Raw genomic sequence first — 25539 nt, 5'->3', positions numbered from 1 at the left:
AAGTCTGGAGCTGGCATGTCAGTTAACTGCTAGTAGTTTGTTGTTATTTATGTATTATTGTCATTTTGTTTATTTTCTTTGGTTACATCTTCTGACATCAGACTCGGACTTCTCTTGAACTGAATTTTAATGTGCGTATTGTTATGCGTTTACTTTACTACATTGGTTAGAGGTATACGGGGAGGGTTGAGATCTCACAAACATGTTTTATAACCCCGCCACATTTTTGCACCTGTCCCAAGTCAGGAGCCTCTGGCCTTTGTTAGTCTTGTATTATTTTAATTTTAGTTTCTTGTGTACAATTTGGAAATTAATATGGCGTTCATTATCACTGAACTAGTATATATTTGTTTAGGGGCCAGCTGAAGGACGCCTCCGGGTGAGAGAATTTCTCGCTACATTGAAGACCTGTTGGTGACCTTCTGCTGTTGTTTTTTTTATTTGGTCAGGTTGTTGTCTCTTTGACATATTCCCCATTTCTATTCTCAATTTTAAATTTATCATAACTTTTAAAAAGAATGTTTTTTTTCTTTGGTTTTCTCCCAATGAGACTCTGTTCAAATTATTTGGGTTATATTAACAAATTGAGTAATGAGTGATATAGTGTTACATATTTATTATTTGTATTTTTGTTATAGCTGAACATTGTCTAAACCTGGAGGTAGTAGATTTATCTGGAATGTCAATAACTGATATATCTCTGAGAACACTGGCACAGAAGTGTATAAAGTTAAAGGTAGGATTTTATAGACAAACTTATTTCTATATATGAGCGTATAATTTACATAACTGTTGTAAGCTAGTAGATTTGTTTATTAATTAATTTGTTTTTAATAGATATAAGAAGATGTGGTGTGAGTGCCAATGAGACAAATCTCCATCTAAGTAACAATTTGTGAATGTTTACCATTATAGGTCAAAGTATGGTCTTCAACACAAAGCTTTGGCTGCTCACAAATTTTTAAACACTTTTTTCAGGATAATTGGCTATAAATTGGCGGTCAGTTTTTATTTGTAGAGGAATCTAAACCTAATGCAGAAAAAGTGACAATCCTTGTTAATAAAGATTTGAATCAAACAAACCTGCTACCTGCAAGATTTAAACTCGCAACATTAGTGTTGACAGGCTAATGATAAGGTTGTAGAACAACTTAGACCATTTGGCTACTGAGGCCCTATCATGAGTACAAAAATAGAATGAAAATAGATTGTTTTGGATATATCAAAACTCTGGATTTTCTCCTGTAAAAGTACTTCAATAAAGTTATCAAGCAAATCACTTATTATTTTACAATTACTTACTGACAAAAATGTGAAATGAAAAAAATTACTTAAAAGAGTCAATAATACTGAATACTTCATACATACCTATGTAGAACATCTGGCAAATACACATTCTTTTAATTTTCTTTCGATTTATAGTCAGTTTGTCTACAGAGATGTTTTCATGTCAGTGATAAAGGGTAAGTAAGATAAGTAGGTCAATACTGTTACAAAACAAGGTCAAGGATCAATGCCAGAAATTCTAAAATGGTTTTGTTAACATTTTGATTTATGAGGAATACAATTTACTAAAATATGAGGAGAGCTGTGTTATTCCTGGTTTGATCCCTGTTCTGGGGAGAAAATTTCAAGGACTGAATTTTCAGCTTCCTGTAAACCATTTGTGAGTATGGTAACAATAATAGTCTGTCGGAAGAGGACGATAAATGGCTGACTAGTTCAAAGATATAGGCATATCTTTTTCACGTAACAGACACTCTTTTAGTTTTTTTGAAAAAAGAGTAGGCTTATGCCGCTATAATGCAACACTCCCACCTGCAAATTGGAAAGGGATTAATGTAAGTTACAATAACTTGTTTCCCAATCCACTGTAAATAAATATGTTTAAACATAACTAAAATGTGAATCTTTTTTCCAATTAAAGACATGTAAACAGATTTGTTTATGATAAAAATGATAACATTACTAAAATATTAAAAGTATTTATAGTTTCTGTATTCTTATGAAGGCTAAATTTAGACATTGATCAAAGATGCATTGAGAATGTTACAGATCTTTTTAGTCTCATGTCCATTACATTGTTTTAATATCAGTTCAAAATTTAGAAATTAGTTAATGTAGTGCATACAATAATTTTATCACATAGATTTTGCCTTTAGATGTGACTGTCATGTATGAAAAAGAGGGAGAAGATGAGAAGAGACATAAGGGAAACTGATAAACAGACAACACCATGGCCAAAATATAGACAAACAGACAACACCATGGCCAAAACATAGACAAACAGACAACACCATGGCCAAAACATAGACAAACAGACAACACCATGGCCAAAACATAGACAAACAGACAACACCATGGCCAAAACATAGACAAACAGACAACACCATGGCCAAAACATAGACAAACAGACAACACCATGGCCAAAACATAGACAAACAGACAACACCATGGCCAAAACATAGACAAACAGACAACACCATGGCCAAAACATAGACAAACAGACACTCAAAGTCTGTAAGCACTACCAAATACACTTAAAACTTAGCAGCACAAACTTGACCAAAAACCTAACGATCTAATGTTAGGTGCTTCAACATAATTTAGAAATGTTTGATATTTTGTTTCAGACTTCAATGGTTGTTTGAGAATTGTAAGCAGATAGAAAATGTCAATTTACAGGGAAACAATAATATCTCTGGTAATGTAAGTTATACACAACAACTGTAACTTGACTTGTGATACAAGCAATACTGTAAAAGTGAATATTTTCTGTAACTGGTAATTTTGTGGTTCAATGTATAAACTTTTCCTTCTTCAGTCAAATTTGTGAATTGAACCCTATGCATCAATATTGTTGATTTGTACTATGACTTTTGTTTTGAAAATATTCTGGAATTTAATGTGTTTGCAAAATAAACCAAAGTAACCACCACTTGTATGATTCCATGTTTACAGAAAATGAAATTTAGATGCTACAATATAAAGGACAAAGACACATGTGTTTATCTTTGCTACCTTATTTTTTAAGTTTCTGTACATGTATTTGTCCTTGTCTAATATAGAAATCAAAATATTTTTACTCTCTTTGTCAGTTTGTTTATTTACAATATTTTAAGATGTAATGAGGTTTAAGAACTGTTTGTGATTCAGTGTAAGCTGTTCCTTCATTGGAGACCATAAGACCTCTAAAGGACAAATTTCACTTAACTTTTGTTGTTGGTTTACTGTCTTATTGATATTTACCAAAAGTTCCTGTTAATGGCATAAAAAAAAGATCAACTTAAAAATAAATATGTTCACAAAATTATACAAATATAGATTGTTTTTAGCAAAATTAGAATTGAAACCTAACTTTCCTTATTTTAATTACAGTGTTTTCAGAGGATTGGTGACAACTGTAAAGTGTTAAAAATAACAGACTGCAGCAAGGTAATCATGCATGACACTTAATGTATTCATGTTTATTTCCCACCAAATTTTCAATTTTCATTAATTATATCACAAAAACAAGGATCTGATGTCAAGCATCTTCGCTAGCCAAGGGTTACGATCCACTCCCGCTCTCTTCACCCTTGGCGGATTGAGCCAACATTTGTGATAACAATGTTGCGCCATCTATCGGAAGATAAAAACCACGCCAATTCCGAATACATTAGGCTTGACCAATGGTAGCACTTAAACTCTTCAGCTTGGAGGTAAAAACACGGTAGCGTCTAGATGCTACACACTTGGTAAAGCCGGAAATGAAAGCATACGTCAACATTCATGCATTTGTGCATGAAACATACACAGGAACTTCCATTTGTTGATTAAAAACATTCAAGTTTTCACTAAATACAGTCGTATGTTTAGGGATGTAAAGGCTTGTTGCACAAAAAACACGTGGCAATTGTTTACAAACACTTTCTACATTTACACGTGATCATGTTACAGGCGCATTTTGATTGGATGCAGCGAGTTTTGACTGCAACCAATAAAAATCCTTATCTTGTGTCTCCGAAATTTTATCTCAATCCGCCAAGGGTGAAGAGAGCGGGAGTGGATCGTTACCCTTGGCTAGCGAAGATGATGTCAAGGGCTTTTAATTTATTTCAATTTTTTATTAAGTTTCTTTAATTTCTTCATATGAGCTGGGTTAGACAGAAATCGACTGCATGCAAGTTCAGGTACACATGTACATGTATAAAGAGGGTGGTAAAGGGAGATACTGAACACGTTAACACATGAAACAAAAATCGCAAAAATGTAGCACGAGATATAAAAAATCGGGAAAAACCAAGCACGAGAAATGAAATTGTAAATATGACGAAAAAAAGTACCAGCAGTTATTACTCAGCCTTTCTTGGAGATCATGTATATATAATGCTTATATTCCAAATATATATGTATTTGCCTCTATTATTGTTGTTGTTACCAATTATGTAAATGAATTGTATCTGATTTTATGCCCATTATGGGTCCTGTAATTTGGGAAATAAAAATATGCTATATTCTATTCTATAAACATTGTTAATGGACATACAGACCTTGTGGTCACCTTTAAGCATCTGCTACTTGCATCTGATTTGAAAAAATATTATTATGATGTACTTTATTACGTGTATAGCATACATATACAATAGAAAGTAGAATGGTAGCAATATACATCAATTTCTTTTATATTACACAAGTTGCGAGAAAAGGCAAGAACGAGAAATTAGGAGCACTGACACGAAACATGGAAAATAGATAAGGGGAAATACCCAGCACGTACATCACACCAAACACGAGAAAACGAGAAATAAAACACCAAAATACATGAAATAAAAGGCCGAAAACGAAGCATGAAAATAACCCTTTACCACCCTCTGTAAATACTTTGGTGGATTTTGGAACATTTAAATGTGAAATAAAAGATGAAACTGGGTTTATTTTGTAGGGTTCTTATAACAACTAAATGTTCAAATAGTTACAGACTTTGAATAGAGATTTTGTTAATTTTGAACCCGAAATAAGTTAACATATACATTTATTGATACATGTATTCATATGCATAAGGTCGATTTCTGTCCGACGCAGCTCAAATACTAACAGTCTTTAAAACAGCTTATTATTTAGACACTGAGGAGTGAAAATCCTTGAGAAAATGATAAGTAACTAATTGCCCAGGTAAATTACAGGAAAATTGAATGTACTCCTTTGCAGACATGTGATACCCTTTTTTGTTTTAAAAATATGGACTCCAGCCATTAATTCAGAGAAAGGATAAAAGGAAACATAATGCCTGTCAAATCTAAGTATCAATAGTATATATCAATTTATTCTGTGTAGTCTTTGAAAATAAAAAGTCAAAAGAAGAACTTTTATTAATTGCGATGTTATTTTGTTTAAGTTGACAGACACTGGAGTTATGAAAATATGTCGTCATTGTAAACAGCTGAGAGAATTATCAATCAGTAATTGTCAATTACTCACAGATAAAAGTTTGGAGAAAATTTCTGAGGTAAGATCTGTAATATGAGGAAATAGTTGTGAGAGATGTATATATCAGGAAGTCTTAGAACTGATATAAAGGAGATGGTCCAAAAAAAATCTTGTTACTGTTACAAACACGAAATCAAGTAGGATTGGTCAATCAGATTTTTATTAATTGGTTACATTTTAACTTATCAATCGGATGAGAATTAACTTTATTGGTTTTATGTAAATACATATTGAGGAAAAGATTAAAATAATTTTCATATTATAAGAAATCTTGTTCTTATCATGCATGAAATATTTGTCACTGGACATAAAGCAACCAACAATCAATTTATGAGGAATCAACTTGAAATTAATTTTTCTGAATGTAGTACTTCTATGCTGAGTTTTTATGACATGAATTTGGTTGTGTAGCACTAAACCCTCCCACTTTTTAATCTTGAAGAGAAGAATAAAAAAAAGGTCTTTTCATTTAAATAAGTCAGGATAGTAGAAAGAAGACCAAATAAATATATGAATTTTCAATAATTTCATTTCCTTGAAGTTGTTTTTTAGCTAGATAAATAGAAATCTTGTCAATATTAAATTATTCTGCATATGTTCTTCAAAGAGTTAATAGTCCTTATTTTTATTACAGAGTTTGACAAACATCACCACCATCTACATAGAAAAGACATTTGTCAATGGTATATATAAATAGTAATGTAGTGATTGGAAATCTGGCAACAATATGATTCCCATAACATCTGTTGTTATTATGTATGGTTTTCAAAATTAAGAAAGTATTACTGATTAATTTTGTCACATTGATTTGTAAAGTTAAAGAAACCCAGTAGAAATAACAAGATCAACAAAATGAAATCTTAATAGACATGAATTAATGGTTTCTATGTCATAAACGCACACATAAAAGAAACAGGCTCTTTTAAGACTAGTTCATATCAAAATCTATTATTTTTTTAATTTAAAATAAATCATTACTTATAAAAAAATACAACATGCATTGGATATATGATTCCTCAATGTGTTTGAAATTGTTAGATTTTAAAACCAGTAAAAGTAGACCAATTTCCACCATACAGTTCTTTTCCCATCCCATATGTTTTTATGTAGACTTTATCGTCTGCTGCTAATTGTAATACAACACTTTGTGCTGTAGCAATCTTCTCTGTAGTCACTCCTCTAGCTCCAGTGTGATTGTTTGCAATTGTTTTACCATTATGTTGGATGACAGTAAAGAAATAACTGTTTGCTAGAGTAAGTGTTGTCCACGAAAAGAAATAAAGTCCTTCATAGGGGGCAACAAAGTGTCCATTAGAAGGATTATATCCACTGCCAGTATTAGTAACAACTGTATCATAGACTACTATTCCATTCAAATTTTGTATGTTCTTGGAACTTTTAGCTAGAAATCCAACCTCATGACTGCCTGAATAGGTTAAAAAAGATCCAATATAAGACAGTCTATAAAATTCTGAATTCTGGGTGCATTTTTTTTTTAGTGATATTAATTTTTGCAATATAGAGAAAATTCTGTTTATATCAAATAAAAAAAATAAAAAAGCGATTTTAAATTATTGCAATTATAATACTGTCACATTTTTCACAATACTAAAAACATCACAATAACTTCTGAGTTTACAGAATGTCATATATCATGTACAGGTAAAAGAAATTATTGTCTATCATTAAACTGGAAAAAGAGTTCTATATCTTCTTCTAAGAATGGAAACTGTGTCTTATAATTCGTCTATATTTTCTGATTGCCTTTGACCTTTGAGTAGAGCTCACGCATATGTGTATAGTAATTCTTATTTTTAATGTTTAAAGCCAGGAATCTGACAGTTAGGTTTGTCATTTATTGTAATCATGGTAATACAATGTATATACGTATGTATTCATGTTTTGTTGCTTTATTTATTTTCATGGACAGCATTTTTTATTGAAGGATTTTTGTGGATACTTAGATTTTGTGACGCTCAATAGTTTTAACCATTTTTATGAATTTTAATGTGAGGCAAATATTATTCATGCTGCCAGACAAGTTAAAGTTGCTTTTTAAAATAGTAGCACTTGTATTTAGATATTAAACTACTTACTCTTATCTTTAGATCCACAGTCACATTTTCCATCAGAACTCTCAACCAACCTTAATTGATATTGAATACTTTTCCAAAGATTGGTATTTTTAGAACATTGCTTATGAGCGATGACTGTTGAGAATAAAGCTATCCAAGCAATTATTTTGAACTGACTGAAAACAATAAAAATATTTGGTTTTTCTTTGAAGATGACATGTCACCTTGATCTGTCATGATCTATATGAAAAATATTGTACAATGATTTTTGAAATGTTATCCGATTTATCTGTATTATAATTGAGTTAGTTGTTCCCTCTAAACGAAAAAAAAAGCCTACCCACCAAATACAATTTTTAATTAGTCAAAATGTTTTAAATGTAAAAAAACAAATTAAAATCCACAAAAATCTGCAATTTTTTTGGCAAACCATTTATTAGATTGATATCCACGATTAAAACTACTTTAACAGTAAGTATATGAAATACTGAATATTTATAGAAAATATAGGACTATTTAAGCAATAGTTTTACTATCTGATTAGAATCAGTTAGAAAAAGAAATTTACATAATACTAGAATTAAAGTCCTAAGCAGGACAAAACTTTGCATTGTTGACCAAATTTATAAAGTTAAATAAAAAATGTCTTACCTCATGGTTACCAAAAGGTTATGTTAATGCTTGAATACTGGTTTCAGTTTGAATACTTTGTTGTGGTTTTGGAACTGTTTTGTCAATTATGACCTTTCGTATAAATTTTATATGTTGCCATGTAATATGAAACCTCTTTTTGAAACATGCAAAATTTACATTAGTGATATCCAATACTTCTATAGAGTTTCCTTGTCCAATTCTTGGAAATTATGATAGTTTTCAAATTTTGGAAAAGCCTGTTTTATTGATGGGACCTATTTTGTAGAACTTTTAAATAGTTTATTTCTAGTTTAATCAAAGACAAAAGTCTGTAGGCCACATATGACTTATGATTTGAGTTAAAGATTATGGAGGTATAAATTTAATTAAATTAAAAATAGAAAAAAAAATATAATTGAAAAAAACCTGGATTAAACTGCGCATTTAGCTTTTGGCTTGAGATATAAGCAAATGTGCTAGAGTGAATTAATGGGGGCAAACATGTTCATAAGAGCTGAACTGCATCCCTATCATAATTTTAACAACAAGCCAATGTATCAAACTGTTTTTGGGATACGATTGCTGTCAAGCAATCTGTAGACTTTTACCATTGACCCTATGACACACTCCCTCACGTCATTCGTTTTATTCTAATCATTCGGCAACATCTCAGATTCTTATGATTGTCTTGCTTTAAAAGGTAAAAACAAGCAAAACAATTGAACATAAACAACTTTCCTGTAATGTTTTACTCATAATCTTCATGTGTGATATTTTCCTGGACTTATATGCGTGTTTTTAACAATACGGAAAATCAGAATTAAACAGTATTTATATTTAGTGTTTTTATACATTTAGAAACACGTCAGAGGGAATTCCCAAATTTTGATAACTTGCGAGAGTTCTCTGAAAGCCGATCGATAATTCTATTTCTGTCACAAGAACTGAAGTGGAGCATTTCTATATTTTACCGTTATGAAACTGATATTTGATACTGTACTCTCATAAAGAAATGGAGAACCATTCATCATATCATTTAATAAACGTTATTGTTCCAAATCGCAAGTCGCGGTTTGTTTATCTGTAATCTGTAATCTGTAATATATATTCTGCCAATGTAGGCACACCTCTTCCGAGTATTGGTTTTTCACATCATGAATAAAAATATCTTCCACCAATATCACTATACACTATTTACATTGTTCATCATATTCTTGACGATAAAATTGGACTTAATGTCAATATCATCAAATCATTAAATATTTTAAAATCTAAAAATATTTATCTAAAGATATCACTGTTTAAGAGTAGACAACCAATTGACACTTAGGATTCATAAAATGTTACTTTCTTTTCTTTTTCTTTATATCATCTAATTGCAACAGTCTATATCTTTCACAATGGAGATTGTAACATAATCGCCTACATTTTGGATCTATAATGTTCTGTATCACTTTAAAAACTTTTTCATTTCTTAACATTGTCATGTAATTAAAGGGATCTATGATCAGTTGTAAAATGTCAAAATGTTCACCTTTCATATTAAAAGCAGCTAGTTCTTCACTACAGGAATTAATTAAATCTTCCAAAATTGGTTTTCTGATATCTTCTAAACTTTTACACGTTAATAAGAAATGTGGTAAAGTTTCTTCTGTTTCATTACACAGTTTGCATATAGACAGTTCTGTATTACTTTTAAACTTGGCTCTAACTGTTTGCAGAATGTAACTCCCAGTAGCTATTTTCAATTTTGTAGGAATTCTAATAATTTCCCTTGAATTCATAGTATTTGTATTTGCAATAGGATGACATTGTCCTGGTTTATATATCAACGATAAGTATCTTAAACTGGTATAAAGTTTTGCTTGATTCAGTATCTTCTCAATCCAGAATTTTTGAACTTTGGAAGTTATTTCCCTTTTCCATTGGTATTTACTAATTGGATTAACTAAGTATTGTGCAGGATCATTAAGTTCATATTTCAAAAATATTTTCCTCAGTAAACTAAACCAGCTATTACTATTAATAGATTTAACATTTAATTGCCTTTCCGCTAGTTGCCATTCAATAGAATTTTTTCCTTGTCTAGTAATATTTCCATAAAAAGTTAAAATTTTTACATCTATTTGAGCTTCTACAGGTAACATCCCAGAAATCATATATATAGCAGGATCTGCTACTGTTTTTGGTAAAGATAACAATTGTTTCAAGAACTTCTTAAATTGGATATTTAAAGTTTCTAAACATCTTCCTCTAGGGATTACTATTTCCAATCCATAAAACATTATCGGTATAATATAAGTATTCATTATTGACATTGAAGTTTGTGGATCTAGTCCATTTTCGCCATAAAGTCCAACCCCCATTAAACTATATAGTGTCCTTCTTGCTTTCTTTAAATTCTCATCTATTGTTGCTTTACATGAATCATCGTCTGTACGACATATTCCTATATGTGTTGCTTTATTAGAAGTTGGAAGAACAGAATTGCCTAAATTCCAAAAATTTTCATTTACTTTCTCATGGTGACGTGATTTAGACTGTATAACACAACTTTTTGCTGGTTGTAGTAAGTATGCCTCACGTTTACTAAAATCAAAGGCCATATCAATTAAAATTTGCGTTTCATACGGACAGTTACTAAGAATGGCTAAATCATCTGCGCAAGTAGGAGCACAACAAGAAATAGATCCAATTTTGCCTCCATATCCTGAATCAGCTAAAATGTCTAAAAGTGTATTTATATAGATTTTGTACAAGTCTGCACTAAGAGTCCCTCCTTGTCTTACGCCTTGTTCTATTCTAAAAGTGTCCGATATTTGATTATTCCATTTAACACAAGAAACAGCATTTTTATATAGATTATCAATAATTAAAATTGATTGTTCCGGAATTTTCATTTGATATAATCTTCTGATAAGCCCAGCATGTTTAACAGCATCGAATGCAGATTTTGCATCAAGCATAGTTATTATTATTTGATCATTTAACTCGATACATTCCTTGTGATATTCTTCTATAATAAAAGAGCAGTTTAATGGTGCTGTTCTTTTAGTAAAGCCACGTTGTAATGGATTTTGATATTTTATAATGTCAGGATTAATTCTGATCTTTAAAACAGCCTCAATGAGTTTGGATAATGTTGGAGTAATTGTTATTCCACGATAATTTTTACTGTCTTTACAACTTCCTTTATTCTTAAAGAGCGGAATTACTATCCCTAATTTCTGTTCGTCTGGTATATAACAAAGTCTAAAAGTACTATCCAAGAGTTCTTTAAGGTGATAAATAAGAGATTGTCCTCCATATAATAAGTTTTCAGTTGAAACTCCAAATATATCTGGTGATTTATTTAAATTTAATAACTTCAAAGCTTCTACTATTTCATTTTCAGTAATACTTTGGTGCTGAAACATAGCTCTACAAATGTCAATTATATCAATATATTCTTGTTCGATCTTTTGTTGATATTTGTTATCAAAATGTTCATGAATAGAATTTTTTGTTAAATTTTCAAAATGATGTTTCCATCCACTTAAAATGTTGTTTTCTGTACTATACACTGTGTCTCCTACAGATAGTTCATCTATATGATTACTTAATCTTCCCCTCTGTTTTTTAATAAGTCTATAAAATGAATTTTTGTTTTTGATATTTGCTTCCATTATTTTTTCTCTTTCATCGATTCTATTCATCGCAACTGCCTTGCGACAGTGTTTACGTAAATTATAAGTTGTCTCTTTTTTCTGAATATAAAGTTCATTCCTTGGATCTTCCGACCGCCCATTAATCTTCCATTGATAAAAAGCCTTTTTTTTCATTGCAATTGCGCCAGAAATATCTTCATTCATTACTTTTAATTTTGGTTTTCTATATCTTTTTCGAGGAGTTGGACAACAACTTTTTGCTGAATTGAAGAGTAAACTGTTCATATTTTGAAAAGCAATATCCACTTCATATTTATTTTCTAAAGATGATGAAAAATTATCTAATCCATTTTCAACTAAAGTTTTATATGCGTCTTTATCTATTTTTTTCCATGGAGTTTTTCCAGAGGGTAGAATATTTGAATTTGAACATTTCAATTTTTCTTTAGCATTGATGATATATTTCAATTTTGCTTTAACAGGAAAATGATCAGACACGTTAGTAGCTACATTGTCCATTGTTTCCATACTGATCACATTCTCTTTAAAATCTTGTTTAAAAAGTAAAAAGTCAATAGTTGAAGTTCCTTTACCACTACAATTTACAAAAGTAATACCATTTTCTTCAGTATATAAACTATTTTCATTCAAAAAGTCTACTAAATATTTGTTTCTTCTCGTATCTATTTTACTTAAAATATTTTCGTTAAAATCGCCACCAATTATAATAGAGTGAGAGTCGCTATAACTTTGAACGATTTCATGTAGTTGGTCTATACAGTTATAAAATTCTAATGAGTCAGATGGTGTTCCTTTACATGGTAAATAAACAGATACTAGGAGTAGCTTTGAAGATCCTAAAAGTTCAACACAGCAAATTCTATCGTTTCCAATATCTAACGGATTAATAAAATTGTCAAGGTCTTTTCTCCATAAAATTCCTGTTCCCCCATAACCACGAGGTAAATTGGTTGGATTTATTGGATCTTTATCATCGACCGCTTTTCCAATTCCACAAATATTTTGATGAAGTTCATTAAGTAAATTCAGTTGAAAATTAAACAGCCAATGTTCTTGAATTAAAAATATATCTGTTGATTTAAAAAGTTCATCAAAAAACATACCGCATGTTTGTATATTTTTACAATTAAAAGTTAAAATATTAAGTTCTTTCTTTTTATCATCCTCTCTACTTTCATGATTTAATTGTTCCATTATGTCGGTTGGACACTGAGGCTTGTTTTCCATAAAAAATTATTTCCATGTAAAGTTTTGGCAATGTTATTACTTTGGAAATATAAATTTTGTCCCAAATAGTCCCTAGGTTGATTACTTTGTGAATCACAATTTGTCCTTACTTGGTTGTCTGACGCTAATACATCAATAAGATTCGAATGAGTAACAGTTTGAGTATTGTCCGGAGACGTATCTTGAAACCATTGATTTTCATAATCACATCTACTTTCTGAATCACTATGACTCTCATTTACAGTTCCATAATTATTTATATAATATGAGTTGTGATGATCATAATAATATGGATATTGATGATAATAATTTTGGTAATCCCAATTATGTTGAGAATATTGATTTTCTGAGTTATCTTTCACATTTTGTTGATAAACATGATTTTGTGTATCCTTTAATTTATCATTGCTTTCAGTAATATTGTCAGATAATTTATCCAATTCATTTTCAATCTTGTCCACAATAAATTTTGTGACTTTATTCCTTACTTGTACCAGTAAATCTTCACTATTATCCCTATGACTATTTAAATTTCCAGATTCTAATTTTTCATTACGCAGGGAAGAGTTATTTTGATTTTCTTCCAATATAATAATTTTCCTATTCATTGTTTTTATGGTTTGTTCTAACTCTAAATTTCGGGCTTCAATTTGGTGAAGATAATCAAGAAGCTTGGTTTTCTCTTTAAGTTTTTCATTCACTGACAACTCTTTTAATTTCAGACTTTCTTCTTTTTTCTTTAATTTTAGTTCTAATTGACGCAATTCTTTCTGTTTCAACACACTATTTTCATTATCCTTATCTTGATTTTCTTTAGATTTATCAGTAATGTTTTTGTCTACACAGACTAAAGTTGGACGAGGTGAATTAACCTTCTTTACTGAAGTTTCAATATTCAAATGCAAATTTTCAGAATTTTGACTATGTGTTGCTTCACATCCTAGACATATTTTATTTTCTTTTCCCATACATTTTATGTGATAAGATTGATCACATAATTCACAAATTTGTTCATCAGTATTTAACAACTCTAAACATAAGGCACAAGACCTTGGAAATTCCTCCAATAAAAGAGATTGAGCAAAAGTTACTTTGGGTATTACTTGATCTTTATCTATATGTTTTACTGAAGTATCGGATTCTATTCCATTTCCTTCTAAAAAAGATTCTTCATTAATCATGTTGACCAAAGGTAAGTTGATACTATCACATACTTGAGTATGAGTGGGAGAATTCACAGATAATACTTGCTTATCATCTATGGAGTCTATATCACAAATTGAACATATATAATGGTTTGTATCAGAATTATTCTCTAAAATGTTAATCATTTCACTTTTTAGTTTTTCGCAATTATAGTGTATCCAATGTTCACCCCTATTACACCAGACACTTCTAGATAAGCAATTTCTAGTACATTTAGGGCATACTTTAGGGTCCTTAATGTCATTACTACCAGCGGCAGCATTTGTAACAGCTTTAGATTGACTAATCTTTGTATTATCCACTACAACTGACGGATTATGACCGTTATTAATTGATGATAATAAAAAATCACATTGCTCTTTAATTTTGGTGTTGAGATGTTTATAGTCTACATCATTACTCATATGCGATGCAATTTTAGAAAATTCATCTATGAATGACATAAATTGTTTCCCATTCACTTCAATACGACATGTTGTATTAAAAATGTTCACCCTATATAATTGCTTTGACGGATTACTAACGTCAGCAAATGAAATTGACCTCTCAGATAATTTCTTTGATAAATCGAACCTTTCATGTACTGTTAGTTTTAAACTTTGGTTTGAGCTAAAATACTGGTCGAAGCATGTATTGAATTGCAAAAATGCAGCCGATGAAAACTGTATGATTAAATTCCCCCTTTTCAAAGTTGCTTGAATATCAATGTCTCTATTTGCAGCTTCCTTAATTTTATTCAAAGTTCTTTTCTCATTTAATACATAATTCTTAGTAGTTTGAATACTCTTGCTGGGTGTATATATTTTAGTTGGAACTAATTCTCTACTTGACCTTCTCGACATTTTGAATTTACTGTTGGTTGTATCTACTCAAAAACAAGTGATTTGGAAAAAATGTTTAAATAAAACAATTGTCTTTCTTAAAACTGTTCACTATATATTAAAAGTGTTCTATGTTTAAAAGGTAAAAGGACTGTTAATTAAAAACTTCTTTAAAATTTCTTCATAAAACCAAGATGGCGACTATGAATCGGCTATTTCTTTGTCTCGTGTATCTCATTTTCTTTCGAGAAATGGCAGTAAATGTATTTTCACTTTGCTAAAACATCATTCAGGGTTCTCATTGGCAATACAGGAAATAAAAGTTCACATTAAAACACTATCAAGTCTGTAAAAATCTGTAAAATCTGTAAAACTGGCTCTCAATAAATTACACAACCACCACCTTCAACCACCACACGCATGGACATTAATTTATGTATTAATGTCCATGCGTGGTCTCACTAATTAGAGACAAAAAGAATTGTAGAGACAAAAAGCGTCGAGAAGCGACAAGAAGAATAATATTAGCAACAAGAAACTATTTAGCGACAAGAAAACATTTTTTTATTTATATTACTTATTCGAAATAAATATTAAGAAAATATGCAAAAGAAAACAATTTCAACGACAGGAAAGTTAATTTTGATTAGGGGGGGGGGGGGGGGGAAATGAAACTTGTAAATCTAATTCAGTTGCTACATTTATTTACATGATATTTTATAAGGTATCACAGGAAGTATATTTTGTCTTTTTATTTGTTTTTAAAACCATTTTTGTACAATATATAATTAACTTGCAAAATGCATTATTTGTGCATAATTGTCCAGAAAATACATACACATATTGTGGAATACAAATTAAGAACTGAAATCAAACAAGAGGAAAACATAATTAAAATGTGAATATTTTTCATCATTTTATTTAGTGTATTGTCTCATTTAACGATATTTATCATGTTTATGCATATAGATTGAAGATTAAAGGAAACTGATGACAATCTTGAGTTTTCAACAGGTGTTCACTATTCGGTACAATAATTTTATATTCTGGTGCGTGTAATTGATGAAGGTGTTAATGGATGTTATTGTTGCAATAAAACAAAGGACACGCACCTAGTTAATCTCATTTGTTGCTCTTAATTGTGTATTACCTTAGAGTGAAGCCACAGCTAATGTTGGTCCTATCCGGAAAAATTATTTGTACAGTTAGGAAGGAAATAATATTTCATGTTTTTGTTTTATTAAATCCTTCAAAAGGAAGGTGACAAATCTTTGTTTTTATTTTCATTTTATAGCGTTTACATTTCCTTTGCTCTTACACATGTTTAATTTCTACATCTATCAATATGATAATAAAAAGTACACAATCTCTTCATCGAATTTTTTTTATTTCTTCATCTTTCAATATAATCCTAAAAAATATTTTAATGTATGTGATAACAAAATGTATTCTTGTCGCTAAATAGCTTCTTGTTGCTTTTTGTCACTTATTATTTTTCTTCTTGTCGCTTCTTGACGCTTTTTGTCGCTAATTAGTGAGACCCCACATGCGTGTAGTTTTCCTGATTTCAAGGGGTATCAGATTGAGTGATTCCCCGCTTCATTGATTAATTTGAAACTCATGTGATTCTTTCTATGCCTGTCTGCATATGGAGGGCTATTGTTGTTGCATGATTTTAAATCACATGCATACTGTTACTGTTACTGTTACTGGTATGTTCCTCCTATCTAAGGAGCACTCCCGAAGGATAAGAATATGAATATTTACATGTATATGAATATTTACAGGGACCCATTAGTAGCACCATTACCCATATATAAAAGTCATCACTCTATACACAAGTTTTATGCCCTGATTACTAACGACACATTCTCAATATATACAATGTCTTTCACTTTAGATTGTCATTCTGATGTTAAGCATAATGCTCTTGTATATTTGATAAATTTGCAATCCGATCAAGCCTTAGTCTGATTCAATAAAGTTCGTTTTATATGAAGACTGTAACATAATGTTCTTGTAATAGCTTCAATATCTTTACAGATTGATTTCTTCAGTTTGAATAGTTCTTTAAACTTTGTTGCTGATGGATTAAGAATAAATAGTACAAGCAATCCTTGTTCCTCTACTCTGTTGATATAAAATTATTGTACCGAATAGTGAACACCTGTTGAAAACTCAAGATTGTCATCAGTTTCCTTTAATCTTCAATCTATATGCATAAACATGATAAATATCGTTAATTTAAATTGAAATAAATGTTTCATCGTAAAAATTACCTATAACACCCCTTCAGCAGAAATGGAATCTTCCATGTTATCGTTTCGAGTTGTCTCCCTTTTCGAAGTATTCGTCAAGAAGAATTAACTCGTTAATGCCGGTAAACGTCGTATTATATTAAGAACGATCTCAATGTAAACAGAGGAGTGTGTACGGAAAGGAGTCATGCCCTCTGACCCGAAGGAACTTCAATAATTAAAGAGTAAGAAATGGGGTTCCTCCTAAACTGGTCCGCCGTTCTATATATAGCTTCGCACCGAAGGTCAGTGTATCGATAAGTGAACACAATATGATAGGGCTCCAGTTTAGGGTTCCTCCTAGAATTACGGTGATAAGATACGGAAGCAAGTTAACTCGTACCACGGCATTGGAACCAAAAAAAGTTAACTTGTACAACTGGGAAGTCGCAACATTCAGAAAAATATATTAAAAATATGATGTTTTATGGGTTTCTGTTTGTAAACTCAATGGAAATAAAGTTGAATTACTTGAATTTTACACAGGAGTTAAATGAAAACTTAGACAAAAATAAAGAATGTTTTAAAGCATTAATGTTTTAACTGATCTTTCAAACTAGAACATAGGCGGATCCAGCCCCCCCCCCCCTTTTTTTGTGGAAAAAATTTGGTTGATAATAAAGGGAATATGGAAGCATGACTGGAGCGGGCCTCCTCTTAGGTCAGTCAGCGGGCTCCCCCTTAGGAAAAGTTCTGGATCTGCCACTGTAGAACTTAACCCAGAGGAAAGTTAAAACATTGCTTTAACTGTACCTTATTAAAATTGAACATGTTGAATATGTATATGTCGTGTACAAGTTGCGTTTTTGTACAGGTTATAACATGTACAAAAATATTGTACATGTTATAACTTGTATGATGCAAAAATACAAGTTATAACATGTACAAACGTACCTCATACATGTTATAACCTGTACAAAATATTGCTTAAAAATGGTTTTAACTTGTACAAAATCGAAAAATAAGGATATGTTTCTATTATCGCAACAGATGTTATTGACATCAATAATATTTCATAACTTTTTTATTATTCTTTCATGTTAGTGTGTTTTGTCCTTTTTTAATACAGTTAATGTCCAGGGGTCGGTATTACGGAGCATTCCTAAGACTTGTCATAAGATGCATGTATATCTTAGGACGTGTCTTATGATTCTCTTATGACTATCTATAGACATATCTTTATTTGATGAATTATAAATGTGAGTGTCCACTTTGAAGGCAATAGTAAAATACTTCCATTCTAGTTGACACTAAAAGACATAAGAGGATAGCCAGGGAAGATGTGTCTACAAAACCAATTGGAAATTGAAATGGGGTATGTGTCTAAAAGATAACAACCCGCCCATGGAGCAGACAACATCCAAAGGACACAAATACATGCTTTCAAAGTAGAGGATATATATTTAAAACATAAAAATGACATTCGCCTAATGAAATAATCTTATAGTTTATAAAAAAAAATTGAGTTATGAATTTACATAAGTCATGCTGAAGGTCAAAAATGTTGAAGAGTAGATCCAAAGATATTTATAATGAAACGTAGTCAATTGAAAACTTTTTCAGCTCTCTCTTGATTTTACAGAGTAAGCATATAAGACATTGTTTTAGTCTTTGCATGCTATAAAACAAGAGGGAGGAGTATTACCCAAAATTATTAGGCATCGTTCTTAAAATTTTGGGAAGAATTTAGTTACATGTACTAGTATCTAATGTAATTGTCATTGAGGAAATACAAGCTTTTAGTAAATAGTGTCACACTTATTTAAGCCATGATGGACTACATAAAACATTCAATCACATGAAAACACATTTTGCCAACATAAGTGATGAAACATATATTTCTGTAACTATGTGATCATTGTCCTCGACAGAAAGAGACACGTTATGGCCTATTTATTGTTGTTCTTTATGCATTGGTGAATTTAAATGTTCATTTTCCTTCATTAAGATTTATCTTAAATTTTGTACAAGTTAGAACCATTTTTAAGCAATATTTTGTACAGGTTATAACATGTATGAGGTACTTTTGTACATGTTATAACTTGTATTTTTGCATTATACAAGTTATAACACGTACAATATTTTTGTACATGTTATAACCTGTACAAAAACGCAACTTGTACACGACATATATATCCAATTTAAGTTAATTAAAGCTGTAATCCAGGATCACAAATTGAATGCTATGTTTACAATTGTTGAAAGCCATGTGCTTTTTTTGCGGGGAAAATCCGGACCCCCTTAACAGGAATCAGTTAAATTTCATTGTTACATTTATTTATAGATAGTAAAAATAATTTTGGCAATCATTTTGACTAACTGCTAAGATTTAATTATTCATGAAAAATTTTCTTCGGGTGAAACTGTATATACCTTAATTATCTACATCTGCCACAGTATTTTCTATCCAATATACAAGGAACATAAGCTACAAATTGGTCATTGTACTTTCAAATTATATACATTTTACAGACTTAAGAGGTATTGGGTGAAAGTAACGTATATCATGTATATTCATCATTTAACACCATTTGAATGCATTTAAATAAGTTGGTAACAGTTAGCAATGGTACGAGTTTACATGGTACAGGATAACTATAATTCGATAAAACACAATAAGTACATGGCTCATACACTTGTAACAGGGATTGGCTATTCTTTAAGTTGAGTGACTATTCAGATTGTTACATTTTGCATGTGCAGTTGAATTAGTTTAGAGAATAATACTATCCAGCTGTACCAGGGTTACCGGCCAAAAATGCTTGAGACTCGCGCATGTTCATGCTTTTTTTGCAACAGTATTCTTGGATCTATTTCTTTCCTCTTTGATCTTTTGAATTTTGGCCAACTCTCATGCATTTGTTTAATGAAAATTTGGCAGAACTGCTATACATGTGTCAATGAAAACTATGGCAATCGTATCCCTCAGAGCATTCTGCTCTTTGATTAATTTCAATAAGTTTGGACTCAACTTGTAAGATATATACACAAGACAATATATCTCCAAGAAATAATCAGAGACAAAAAGTAATGACCTTCAAAAGTCCACCATATCTTTGTTAGAGCCTAATATCAAACTGAAATATTTTGCATCTGAAACAGAGTTATGTCAATATTTAAAGTTAATGATATAAAAAACAAGTTGCTTTCTTTAAAAAAAGAAAAGCAATACATGAACCTAAGACCGCTGACTACCGTGTCACCAAAAGATCGTTGCTGAATTTGTGTTTGCTTTTGTATTGAAATAACTGACTGTAAATAGAAGATGCTAGTTGAAAGTATATGTTTACAGCTTTTATTTGAATGGGCCGATTTGGATAGTCATTTAGAAGCTCAATTATTTTATTTATTACTTGGGAATGTGCATAATTTTTCCAATTATAAGCATTTGGCAAATTGTCATTTCTCCTAACCTGATGACTTATGCAAATTGCACAAACCTATCGCAGTATAAATTTATGTTCTCACTTTGCTTTATAATCTGGAATTCTGGATGCATTTATTTTATATATCATATCTTTATATTTTGTTTCCTACATGAATGCCTTTATGACCAACTCGTATTTGAAGCTGTCTTTACTCATGGTAGATGTTTTATGCAGTGAAACCTGTGACATGCAATAGACCACTTTCGAGTTCATCCGTCACCGGAAAAAACTCGTCAATTATACGCGCCTTTATCACCGTCATTTGTGCGTTTAGGGGCGTCGTCACTTCCTTACAATGTTGAGCGAGTGGTTGGAAAATTTTAATTCTATATTGTACGAATTAATCGGCAAATTGAATTCTGAAAATAGACAATCAACACTGCTGTCATTAGGGAATTGTCATTAAGTACCTACAGAGCAACCATTATTTCTAGTTTATCCTGCACAAAAACGATCACTAAGACGCTTGATGAACGTAAATAGTGCAGGGATACAGGCGAGCCCCTCAATCTGGTAAATGACGTCATAAAGGCGTGCATAATTGACGAGTTTTTGCCGGTGACGGATGAACTCGAAAGTGGTCTATTGATTGGGACCTCTTGTGAAGAGACTTATTTTGGTCTCATAAAACATCTCAAATTTTAAGGATTTCCTGATTTTACTTTAAAATCAATTCAAACATTATACAGGGAAACTTAGTATTGCTAAAGAATTTCTTAGTTCAGAAGTTTATGACTACCTGTATACACTTTCAAAATAACCAATTTATATAAAAAGGTATGTAGTTATAAAAATATACCAGAATTAAAATGATGTACACCAGACACGAGTTAAGTCTGCAAAAAAAAGCATCAGTGACGCTCTAATGAAAAAATTTAAAAGGCTAAATACATTACAAAGTTAAGGAATCTATTCTTTGGGTAGACAATCCTTATATAACGTTTCGAAAATGTCAAAGTTTATAATAGGACAGTGACTCAAAAAAGAAACAAAAGAGAAACATCTCGAGGTCAGAATACCGTTAGTTATAATGACCGTGCTTGGAAGTCACATGTAAAGCTCTTTCTGCCGTGTTATGAATTTAGATAACAAAAACGAAAATAAGCTTTCACGAGTGAATTTAATAGTATTGTATGCAAGTTGTATTTTAGCGCACGAAATAGTAAATAGAAAGCATCTCACTGATACTCAGGAAAAGAATACGCATTTGCGTTATCACATATCTTAATATCATAGTTGAATTCGAATGTAAAACGGCCTACATTAAATGTTTTGACTTCGGATTCATTGACATTGGCCTTTGACATGTGATTTATAAGGTGAACGAATCAAGACGTGTAAACTAGTTGTTCAACACAATGAACACAATTTTTAAAACCGTACCATAGTAAAAATATGTAGATGCTATAAGGTTAAACTTTGAAAAATTGAATCACAATTTTACAATTAACTAACGTTCCTGTTAGTAATCTTTTCCAAATTCTTTTAGATATATACTATATAATATCAATAAACACGAACCTCAAATATTTGCGGATGGACATTGTATTTATCGAATGAATCTAAATCATAACATTCCACTATATATGTGAATATATTACTATACAAAATATAAGCAAAGACTACTAAATCCATACTAAAACAGTATAAAATAATCAACATTATGGTTGTAATTAAATTTTGTTGTGATTATTGTAAATTATTTTTTACGGTTGTTGTAAGCTGCAAAGATTTGAAATAATGCTTTATGTAATCTATTATTGAGAACACACAAGTATTTTTATTTACGACCGTTTAAAATTTAAATATTTAATAAATTCATCTTACTTTCCGTTTTATGGATATATTACAATACAAAAAAATAGATAATTACTAATAAAACCTATTAAATATTAAAACGGGATGAAATAATAAACGTAGAAATATAATAATTATTGTTTGTAAACATTTTTTTTGTAGGATTCAAGAATTTATTTTAATCTTATTTGTATGTTTCCTTTGCAAATAAATATTTTAAAATATCAAAGCCGAGTATCTTGTCATATAAAATATTTATTCCTTGATTGTAGCTCTGAAAATATTCTGATTTCAATCATTGTTAGTTTCTTCAGAAACATAAATACAGTATATTAATTTGTTAGATATTTCTTTCATTCCGATTGAATTAAATAAGTTTGATTAGAATATCATCTTTCTGTTTTCCGATCTAATATAAATAGTATAACCAGAATGTTCTCCACGTAAGTCTATGATGAAATACACTGTCAGTATCCCGTGGATAAATCTTCAAACATAATTAGTTTACATGTTATCGAGACAACGTTATAATTGACCCAGATACACACAGTATACAGTGGTCGTTTTAAAACAAATATAATTGCTTCGTCAAGGGCCACCAAGGGACCATATCAAAGACGTAGATAACAACCTGTTTAGATCTGTATAAATGACCGAAAAATATCGAGACGTTCCGAGAAATTTATTTTGACTTCCGGCCGAGAGATATCGAGTGGCCCATAGACACATTCAAAACTCACCAATATATAAGCATGAACCCCTCAGGGGGTTCATGCAAAAAGATTTGATATGATTACCAATGAGACAACTCTCCACAAGAGACCAAAGTGACTCAGAAATTAACAACTATAGGTCACCGTACTGCACTCAACAATGATACCACATAGGGAGCTATAAAATAGTTTATCTCATCTCAATCTAGTTGTTCATATTTTCATTATAAGGTTATTTGGAACAGTGTTTTAATGTATAAACAAGGCCAACTCCTTCACAAACTAAAACAAAAGTCCTTTCTGACTTAATGTTTAGTAGTTGCTTATTGGTAAGACGAATAGTAGAATATAGTTTGCTTAGAAAATTGTATACTATACAGGTTAGGTTTAACTCATTGTTCATGGCCATACAGATTAAATAATTGCTTCAACATTAATTGAGCTCTGGTGGATAGTTGTTAATTTGGAATTGTACCATATTTCCCCTTTTTTAGGTAAGTTTCCCCTTTCGTGTAAGTATAATTCTAGCTGTCATTTCCACATTTGTCATTTTATGTATGTACTTTACTTTAGCAAACATTTGCAGCAGGTAATAATTCCAGCCAGGTGATTTTAGTTGAATGATAATTGATATTTATTTTTTCAGTATCTAGAGAGGGACTGATGAAGATTTCTAAACTTTCTAAATTGGTTGGTATATATTCTAGAAATAGAAATTCATTTCTAATTTTACCTTTATTATATAATTTTAGAAGTAGTATTTTTGTATGATGGTTTAGACATAGTTTTAGCAGCTTAGAATTAAACCTCTATACATAAATGACCTTGATAAAGCACCTCATCCCTTATTTTCATGAAGACAGCTGACTCCTCAATCTATTTCCAATATTTTTTTAAGGCACGACTTATTATCATTACTTAATCATATTTATGCATTTTCAATACATTAAATGTACAAGTTTTATACTTGAAGAACTGATTTTTTTTTCGTGACACCATACAGTTTATAAAAAACCTCAATACTGTGTAACAACCTAAATGTAAAGCAAATGATACAATTTTTGTATGCATGTACGCATGTACACCACAAAGTGGAAAACCAAAAATATTTGAAATATCAATATTAAATATATATATATCTACAATATATAAAAAAAAAGGATGCCCTGGAAAATAAACACATTTCCAGTTGTGATTTGCGTTTTCTTGTTTCAGAGAGATGTACACATGTCACAGAATTTAGTAGTAAATGATGACTTACTATCAGCCATAGCCATAGGGTGTCCATTTCTAGAGTAAGTTTGGGAATTACAATATTCATCAAGAAGGGCCCTTAATAACAAAAATTAGAAGCAATATGAAATTATAAGGAAAAACATGTCTCACTTGTGTGTTGTGGTATTAAGTAGGGCTCCGTGTAAAAATCATGCAATGAGTGATACATGGGGGTCAACAGATTATCACCAAATTTGGTATGTTATCTTGCCTTCAATCAAGATTAATGAAAAAATATTCATTTTTGTTGCTAGGACACTTTGGTTGCCATGGCAACCAACTGTCAGATTGTGTGTTCTGGTTTAGACAAATATACACAAATTACAGTATATTAAACATTCATTTACAAACAATAAATAAAAAAGAAGACAAATTGCAGTGATATATTATTTATTTTCAGATATTATCTAAACACAATAACAAAAAATAAAGAGATATTTCAAATTTTTTTTCTTTGTTACCTCTGTACCAAAAAGGGTAACAACACCATTTTCTTAATATTGGAATTTTCTTGTTTTTGACCAATTTTGAAGTTAAATTTTTTCACAAAACCCAACAAGTAACATCATCATATTATGTATATACAAATAAATTATTGTTTTTATAAAACTAAAATCTTTTATGTAATAGAATGGGTTTGTTGTTTATTGGGTGATGAATTATGGCACATTTCTAAAGGATATCACAATGATTATAGTTAAAATACAATGCCTAATATTTTTTCAAGTACACCATTCTAGAAGAAAAAAACCTGGGTATAAGTTGCTAGCAATCAATATTTCATTTTAAGCATGCAACATCACACATTTGTTCTGACCCATGTATCACCATATCATTGATGGCTGCACGATTTTTACACGGAGCCCTACTTAAGTATTACTATAGGTTTCAGGAGATTATCTTACCAGTAATGAAAAAATCATATTTTTT

The 25539-nt window shown here is 30.6% G+C and overlaps 1 protein-coding gene across 1 annotated transcript in view; it reads left to right on the top strand.

Annotated features, from left to right (window-relative positions):
* The window catches only part of LOC134727330 (F-box/LRR-repeat protein 2-like), a 36668-nt gene that overhangs the window by 7162 nt on the left and 3967 nt on the right, over nt 1-25539 (top strand). Inside the window, exons 8-15 of the mRNA XM_063591709.1 lie at nt 639-736; nt 1423-1463; nt 2634-2709; nt 3379-3435; nt 5378-5488; nt 6104-6152; nt 23981-24024; nt 24550-24629. Of these exons, the coding sequence (XP_063447779.1) occupies nt 639-736; nt 1423-1463; nt 2634-2709; nt 3379-3435; nt 5378-5488; nt 6104-6152; nt 23981-24024; nt 24550-24629 (556 nt within the window). The remainder of the gene's footprint in view (nt 1-638; nt 737-1422; nt 1464-2633; nt 2710-3378; nt 3436-5377; nt 5489-6103; nt 6153-23980; nt 24025-24549; nt 24630-25539) is intronic.

The sequence above is a fragment of the Mytilus trossulus genome, chromosome 8 (genome assembly GCF_036588685.1).
Source record: "Mytilus trossulus isolate FHL-02 chromosome 8, PNRI_Mtr1.1.1.hap1, whole genome shotgun sequence".
NCBI lineage: Eukaryota > Metazoa > Mollusca > Bivalvia > Mytilida > Mytilidae > Mytilus > Mytilus trossulus.
The sequence above is the reverse complement of the archived record's forward strand: the minus strand, read 5'-3'. Positions and strand labels throughout refer to the sequence as shown.